At 38.3% G+C, this 8834-nt stretch overlaps 1 protein-coding gene across 1 annotated transcript; it reads left to right on the top strand.

Moving 5' to 3' along the window:
* The first annotated feature begins 5939 nt into the window (after positions 1-5939).
* TMSB4X (thymosin beta 4, X-linked) lies at positions 5940-8323 on the top strand. The gene is made up of 3 exons (XM_019529318.1): positions 5940-6135; positions 7421-7535; positions 7866-8323. Exons 2-3 carry the CDS (start codon positions 7436-7438, stop codon positions 7898-7900), a joined length of 135 nt encoding a protein of 44 aa, XP_019384863.1. The 5' UTR covers positions 5940-6135; positions 7421-7435; the 3' UTR covers positions 7901-8323.
* The last annotated feature ends 511 nt before the right edge of the window (positions 8324-8834 follow it).

Here is an 8834-nt window from a genome sequence, read left to right as displayed (position 1 = left end):
TGACAGCTGCAGGCGGGAGCCATGGCTCAGAGCTGGGCTGCCCATTGCACTGGGCACTGGGACTGCAAGCCCAGCTCCAAGCCGTGGCTCCTGGCTAGTTGCAGGTGATTGCAGGAGGATGGGAATGGAGCCCTGCTACTGCATGGGCTCCCCCTGCTTGCTGGCTCCCCCCATCACCCTCAGTTCCCAGCCCAGTGGATAGCCTGGCTCTGAGCAGTGACAGACATCCAATGGACCAGTGTAACATAAGCCAATTAAATCTGGCCTATTTTAGACTGGGTTCTGCCCTTTTTAAACTGGTCTATGTGCACTAAACTTCTTTTCTACTACAGGTTTAGACTGGTTTACAACTACCTAAATTGGAAAAAGTGTCATGTCTGTACTTGGCCAAGAAGATGAAGACATCAGAAAATAAAATGGTTCCTTTGGGAAGACTCGCTTACTGGCACAACTCTATGTTTGCCAGGAGCAAGCAAAAGGACCCTCCCCCCGCAGCAGAGTTTAGTAATCAAGACAGTCCCAGCAATGGAGGGCCATTGGCCATTGTTTCTTTCCTTCTGTTTATTTCAGCCATCGCCTTCCTATGATAAGAATAGCTTTCTTGTCATTTGTATATATTGAATTGTTTGTATGTTGAAGAAAGAGGCCACAGTATTTTGGATGTAAATCCAGCTTTATCTTTGCATACGTAGATAAGGAACCAAATTCAATGGGGATATAAAAGTCCAATCCCCTCTTATTCTCTCCTTTGTCTTGATATTGTAGTATTAACATTTCATTTGCCCCAGATATCTTTTTGGATGCTCTGTCATCCTCAAACATGAGCCATATGATTAGGAGTCTCTGCATTACAGAGGCCTAACACTGGAAAAGCAAAGATGCATTTACAACTGTATGGAAAAGGCTGTGCATCATACCGTTCCCGCTTTACAAGGCATCCCATTCACTCACTTAAATTGACAAAATAGGTATTTTAAAAAAAGCTTTTGCCATCTCCAGGATGTGAAAAAACACTTGCTAAAAATCTGACCAAAGGAGCTTTTGCAGATATGAGATTTGCTAGGGGTGGGGAATTTTTTCTCTTTTGGGGGGGAGGAGGAGGTTCAGTAGTTGTATATATTTTCTAAGTCAGTTGTTTGCAATATCAAGATAAAGTTTAATTGTGTTTGCAAATACTCCAGCTGCAAAATACTTCAGCCAAATAGACAATACATTAAAAAATTAAGCATTAATGATACAGACAATATAACACAACATTGCTGCACATGTTAACCAGCTCCTGTGCCTCCTTCCTGCAAAAAGTAGGTCCTGCTTTCATACCACTTGACTCTGTTGCCACTCTTAATTTGCATTGGTATAATCAAAATCAGGCCCACACAACACTGGAAAAGCAGACCACAGCTAAACACTTAAGGCACATAGTTTAGATAACTCAGTTTAGAGCATATAGAGGACAAGGAATTTAGCTCTCAAATACCTTCCCTTCCGTTTCCTATGTAGACTGCAGAGTGTTAACACATCACAAAATGAAAACTATAAACCAATGCTGTTTGCCTTATGCCTTCATTGAATGGAGAGTATTTAATTGAATAAAGAGTATGTTCTGCTCAAAGCAACAGGGTCTATTTTTTCTAAACAACTTCCTTCTGCTGTTTTTGTATGTATAGAAATAAAGGTTCAGTGCTCTTCATTTACCTATAGAAGCAAAGGAGAAAACAAAATCAGTGTCAGATGGGTTGCCATAGGTGAGGATTATCAGTGCCTGAGAGTATACACCTCTTTCTCTGACAGGTTGTAGAAGCCCTTGGACTCCATGAATGAACTGCACAATTTCCCAAATATTCTGTTCCTCTCCTAAATCTTACCTCATTAAAGTCATGGCTGGTTACAACATTCCCATCAAGTACGGGAGAGGAGATAAGACATGATTTGTAAAGCCAGTGAGTGACAAACAATGTACATTCACTTGAAAAAGACATTTTGCAATTGCCATTTTGGAATGAAACTTGAAAAATTCTAGAATGGTCCCTTAAACTGTCTGTTTAATGAATGCTTTTATCATGCTTTTATAATGCTTTTTTAAACTATATTAAAAAGGTGTATTTTTCTGATGCCTCCATTCACTGCTGGAGTTAATGTAATGTAAACGGAGTTAAACTGGAATGAAATATAATACAAAAGGAATGCATTGTTATATTAAAGAGCTTTAATTAATTATGTAAGAGTAAACCATTGGTGTCATAATAAATATTTGGCCAATGAATGTAGCTCATTTGGTAGTCTGGCAGTGCATTAAGAAAAGTACAGAATATTGATCATCCTCTTATTTACACTTCAAATGTTCTTGTCATGTTATGTTCTATGTCTCCTTTTGCAAATGTCAGTTCGTTTGAGAAAGTGTGCCCACAATGAATGACTGTGATTTGATATTAAAAATCCTCACGTGTAGTTTAAATCCAAAGGGAAAATTCACTTGGCCACTCTTTTCTAAATTTATTTTCCAGATGATGGAGAAAGTTATAGGCAATTTTTATTCTTGCTCATTCATTCATTTGTTGTGCCATGGAGTATTCCTTCCATTATAAATGACTGAATGAGATGGAATTAATTTCTGCTGCTGTATCACATAGAAGTTTCTCAACCCTCATTTTTTTCCTGTAATTACTTTTGTTTTTAATTAACCCAGACACAGTATGGAGGAATTAGCACAAGGTTGGAAGACTCGAGCTCTTATCACCTCTCAGATTGTGGCTGAATGGGGTCTGTATTGAATGCCCATTCCAGTCAGTTCCATATGGAGATATTTTATTGACTTGAGTAAGTATCTGATTAGGTCTCTGCTGCTGACCTTGGGCAAGTCTTTTATTATCTTAGCTTCCTGGTCTATATAATGAGGACAACACATACTAACTTACCTGAAAAGGGTCGTTAGCTGAAAAGCGGATGGTTTCAGACAACAAATGGTATCAAATGATAGGAATGTAGAGCTGGAAGGGGCTGTTGTTACTCTTTATACTTTCTTTGGACATTTAATGTGGTACATTAAGTCTATGGATTATTAGTAACTATTTTCCTATTAGAATTAGCCAAAATGCAAGGCAGGATTTCCAGACTTGCTGTCCTTTTATTTCTTGAGAAATTTGAATTGAGAAGTAAGAACTCTTGTAACAGGAAATATCTGTGACATGCTGCAAAGTGCATTCCTTTAACATGCAAATGGATTAACAGAATGCATGTCTGGAGGGGTATTACATCACTAGAGGTGTATTGATTTAAATAAAAAAAATCAGGAAAAGACATTGCTGACAAAACCTAATAAAGTAATGAAAAATTTAAAAGATCATCAATAGCTAAAATGAAAAATTCTAAGCCAGCGATCCATTACATGCTATGGCCTAGAAAGGCAATTTATGATCTCTGCATTGCCACCTCCAAGTGCACTTCAGAGTTTTATAAGCCCAGAAGCATTTTACAGGAGGCTAGTACTGTATGAAGAAGCATCATTTACAGAACCTCCATAGAGCAAAAATGTGTAGCATGAAGACCTACAAATTCTGTACCTCTGTCACTAAAACTATGAGATAAGGAGGGATTTCTTGTCAAAAGAAACATAGATTATATGCTATCCTGCCATTAATGCATGCTCAAAGCTCCCATTTTCTTCAGTGGGAAAGAAATATTTTCACTCACATTTTAAAATAAACATGCTTTCCATTTTTAACAAAGCAGACAAAGGGCCAAATTATGCATGAGTTTATGGGAGCAGGGATTTAGAAGCGTTCAGAAGCAACAGCAGATTGGAGTTCCACTATGGCTCTAGCTTTAAGATGCCCAAATAAGTTGAAAGAAAAGATGAGATACCCCTCCCACAGCTGCTTCCAGATAAATGGTTTCAGTTCCAGCTGCTCATGTGTTTAACTCCTAAGCACGTAAGCAGTTCTACTGAAGTCCAAGGGGCTGTAATGAAAGATAAATGTATGTGTAAAGAACTTCCAAGAGCCATTGAGGGGGAAAATAGGTGATTTGATAAAAGGATTTTAAAGAATATTTTCACTCAAAATAAAAACGACCTCTCTGAAAGCCCCAAGGTCCAATATTGTAAAGTCACAGTGTATTTTAAAGATGTTAGAAAAAGCTATGCCAATACACAGATAATTTTGATTACTCACATTTCCAAGGCATGGAGTTCATAACATTTGAAAGGGCTGAAAAAAGCCATTGTGTAGTCCCACGCTCACATACATAATTGCTTTTTGTTTAATCAAGAAGAATCTGTTTAATCATGAAAAATCTATACTCTTGCCATTATTTTGAATTTTCAGATGTTTTTCTAGATGTTCTAATACTCTCTGCTCCTTTCGCTTTCTTTCCTTAAAATTCACTGGACCTTCAGCCTTGTGAGCTTGCTCAAGGGAACAGTATCTTAGGCCTTCCAGTCCTTCTTAGCAATATGTTTAGTCTCCATCTTGGGGAAAAACAAAGGTGGGGAGATGGTTAAAGCAGTTTCTACTACAGACCATGCCTATAAACCTATGAATGTCTCTCTGAATACTATGGGCCATGGAAGACACATGGAAGACAATGGGAGTTTTATGGCTGGTTCAGCTTCTTGTCTAGCACTATTTATTCAGGAATTATATCCCATCTATCGCTTCTGGTTCCTTAACCAAAATTTTGCTCATTCATCTAACCTATAATATTGTCACAAAAGGATCATTTGCTCTTTTGGATCAGCTGCTGGCTGTGTTGTGGAGATCTTGAAATATAGAGCAGGCAGGCAGGTCCCAGGCCGTGCTTGGTGGAGGCCTAGTATTGTGCAATTCCTGTGTCCCTTGTCACATCTGCCCTCCAACCACAATGAATCAGAGGCACACAGGAGATGTGTGGTTTGTGATAACCCAGCTGTAGTGAATAGAGCTATGGGTGGAGAGGGGCAAGGCCAGATCTCATTACAGCTATTGTCTGCTGAACCTGCAAGAAAGCATGGCCTCTATGGTTTCTTTCTTACTGTTGCAGCACAATTGCAGCAGGGGGCCAGTTTCTGGAGTTGCCTGTCAGCGAGAACTGGAGGTTGTTTTTTAAATTTAAATAAAGAAATCAAAGTAACGTGATTACTAAGAAGATATTTCTCAGCCAAATAAAATCCACAAAAACTGTGAACAAAAATATAACAGTACTTTTGGAAAAGCAGCACAAGATGGTCACCATGACATGGCCATTATCACTGAGCAGCATCTCAGCAGCAGTTATATGTATGCACAGGATATATCATACATCATTCATCCCATTTACATACACATACATATATACAGCAAGGAAATCAATAAAATGAGGACAAACAGCAAATACAGATGTAAGCACTTTGTAACAATATGCCATTCATTTTTAAGTCGAACTTCTCATTGAGTTTAATGAAGTTGTCTCCTTAATAAGAATGGCATCTTTGGACGGTAGTTCTTGTCTGTTAAAATGCCAACCCTCTCATCAAGGTGATTTTAAAATGAGATTTATTTTCTTTCCTATGACTGGGAATTGAGTGGCTAGATGTAATAGTCTGATATCAGTGTGCCTCAAAGCTAAGGGAATTGAGAGCGCGATAACAACAGCAAATCGAAATACACAGGCATCCTTCTTTATACACAGCATCCTTCTTTATGGACATGAAAAATGAGTGACTGAGTGACACCAATTTGATTTTTTCCCCCATCAGTGTATTGGGGTCCAACAGCATTTTACTGTCTCTCTGCCTACAATGCCAGTTTTCTTCTACGGGAATGCATGTCCTGCCTATGGTGCTACAGGCCTTTTCTCCTGATTTCAAGGATGGTGTACAAAGAGCCCTTTTCACAACCATTTTCAAAGATAGCGGTCCGCAAAAATAATGCTGTATGGAGAGGATTTTGTTGCTGGGTTTGGCTTTTTTAGCGTGGTGGGTTTTGGGTTTTTTTACAATTTTTTTAAGAAAAAAAGGGAAGCGAAGGGGAACGGCAGTGAAATAGTTAATAGTGCTGGGATGACCTCACTCCTAATTTGCATAGATAGACTATAACTGCTCATGCAGAGACAGCCCTTTTATACTGGAGTGCAGAGGAGCAGCTGCGAAGACCAGAGTTACTTCTGTGCAGAGCATCACTGGTGAGGATACAATTTATATTTCAACTGTGGTGGTTTATCCCTCCTCCCCCCCTTTCCCCTTTTAAAGCATGCAGTTCTCCATACCTCATCCATTGAGTGTGGATTTTAAAATGAATCCTTCTTGGACAGTATCCTCATTGTTAACTAAATTTCAGGATGGGATATTCCTGTGACTTTAGAAAGCATCCAACAGTTTTTAATTGTAAGGAAGCGCTTAAAAAATGTTGGCATTTGGAAAGTTGGGAAGACTGAACAAAATGTTACCTGTAAAAAGAGGCTGATTAAAAGATGGGAGTAGCCAGCCTGGTTCCTTTGTTCTTGGTTGATAAAAATCCTGGGCTTTGATGATTTTTTTTTCCACTCTATGCTATTTCAATATGCTAGTATCTCTGAGACAACAATTGGAGGTGTTCATTGTTCACTGCTACTTGCCTGCTTTTTAGAGTGGAATTTACTACAAGCAGATGTGTGCTAAAATCTCAACCCTGCAATAAAGCAGGGGGGATGGACTGTATTGTTGAAAGGTGCAGATGCTGCAAGGGGGCTGGCGGCTGTATGGCTCTTCAGGCACCAAGAGGAGCTTTGTTTCAAGTGGAGCAGCCCTGAATCTCTGACTGCAGTGCTGGGAAGGAGAAAGTGAGGCAGCAAACAGGCAGCAAAAAGGGCGGTGGTTTGAGGCTCCTCAGACTGCAGCTGCATTTCTTTGTGAGATAAGAAGAATGCAGGACTTCATCCAAATGTGCTAGGCAAGGAAAGAGCAGACAGACCCCAAGATGAAGAATGTGATTAACAGACCCTACTTGCATGCTGTATGCACGGTTTCTTATTTTTAATGTAGATTTAAAAAAAAAAAAAATAAGGGTCTGATTTGAAGATAACAGCCCCTTCCAGGCGCCATCCTCCCTATTGTTCTTTTCAGAGCAGCGTGCAGGGTTTCACAAGCCACAATTGTTTTAAGGATGGATTAAATCCGTACTCAAAGAAAACTGATTTGGATGATAAAGCATTTTGATTTCCTTCAGTTAAAAAAAAAAAATTATTTAAGCAGTCTTGACTATATTTAGTCATTTGCATTCCACCACAAAGTTTATTACACAATATGTTTGATATAATTTAGTATATTAATATGCCAGTATCTTCCACCCCCTGCTCCCTCTCAAAATGGTTATTACATAGGACTTGAAGAAAGAGAAGGGGGTGGGGTTGCTGGCATGAGAGCGCGTAACTGCATTTCTGAAGAAAAAAGGGCGGTGGAGTTCTAACTCTCCTTTCTTTGTATGCACAGCTTGGATCTGCAAAAATGTCTGACAAACCAGACATGGCTGAAATTGAGAAATTTGATAAGTCCAAGTTGAAGAAGACAGAGACGCAAGAGAAAAATCCACTGCCTTCAAAAGAAAGTAAGTTTTATATCTTGCACAATAGGAAGGGGAGGAGGCAGGAGACAAAGAGGGGAGGGAGACCTGAAATATTATCGAGACATGAATTGTAATATGCAGTGTGTGTGACTCAGATAGGTTCTAATAGATCTATAACAAAAGATGTATTACAGATATACTATAATTAACACGTAGTACCATTTACAATTAAAAATGTGTTGCTAATTTTCTCCATTTTCAACTTAACCATGTAAAACCAAACACGCTTAAACAAATGTTTAGCATTTTGAAGTATTTTGATCTTTATTTTCTTTTTTTTATTTTCTTTTTCTCTTTTCTTTCTTTCTTTAGCAATTGAACAGGAGAAGCAAGCGGGTGAATCGTAATGAAACCTGCCTTTCCAAATGATGCACTGTACATTCCACAAGCCTTGCCTTCTTATTTTTCTTCTTTTAGCTGTTTTAACTTTGTAAGATGCAAAGCGGTTGGATAAAGTTTAAATGACTGTACTGCCCCTTTCACATCAAAAGAATAGAAAGAACTACTGACACTGAATGAAGGCGCTGCCTTTCCATCTGCCTGTCTGGCTTTGGTCCTGGTGGCATGAAAGAGCTTGCATGTTGATGAAGAAGAACTTGGGTGGGACTACAGTAAACTAGTAACACACAGAATAAATGCAAAGCTGTACCAAGGTCCTGCGAGCTGTAAAATGCAGTTAATCGAGTGCCATTTTTTTTTTTGTTCAAATGATTTTAATTATTGGAATGCACAATTTTTTTAATATGCAAAATAAAATGTTTTAAAACCTGGATGGTATTGATGTGCTGTCTTTTGGAGAATATCACAGAATGAAAGAAGCGTAAGTGCCGAAAGCTAGGATACGTGATGCCAGGAAACCATTGGAGATTATTAAAATCAATGTTTTGGGGTCTTGATATGTTCTTGCAAGTCCTACAACACTTAGACTAGATTAGGTGTAATTCATATAAATTTGAATCGGAGATAATTTTGTTTAAAATGTCACTGAACAAAAAAAATTAGTCAGATTCCTTTTTTAATATATTAATTATAATGTTTTGTATTTAACACAAGGTTTTTGCAGTAAACCTTTCTGTATCTCCGCCCTTATATTAATACAGTCAATCTGTTCCTTTCAGCACACCAAACTTTAAATTTATTAGAATAAATATGTGAAAACTTACAGGATTCAGGGTATCTACATCTTTAACCTACTGTTGAACACAAAGCATATGTGTTCTAAAATTCATCATGATGGCTTAACAAAGGATGTTTTGTGCAAATGAACTCATCAATACTAAA

The sequence above is a fragment of the Crocodylus porosus genome, unplaced genomic scaffold (genome assembly GCF_001723895.1).
Source record: "Crocodylus porosus isolate Cpor-Errol unplaced genomic scaffold, CroPor_comp1, whole genome shotgun sequence".
NCBI lineage: Eukaryota > Metazoa > Chordata > Crocodylia > Crocodylidae > Crocodylus > Crocodylus porosus.
The sequence above is the reverse complement of the archived record's forward strand: the minus strand, read 5'-3'. Positions and strand labels throughout refer to the sequence as shown.

Excerpts from the sequence above, each read along its gene's own strand:
- TMSB4X (XM_019529318.1), top strand. The coding sequence starts at position 7,436 with ATGTCTGACAAACCAGACATGGCTGAAATTGAGAAATTTGATAAGTCC. Across the intron at positions 7,536-7,865 it reads TCCACTGCCTTCAAAAGAAA|CAATTGAACAGGAGAAGCAA; the intron begins GTAAGTTTTATA and ends TTCTTTCTTTAG.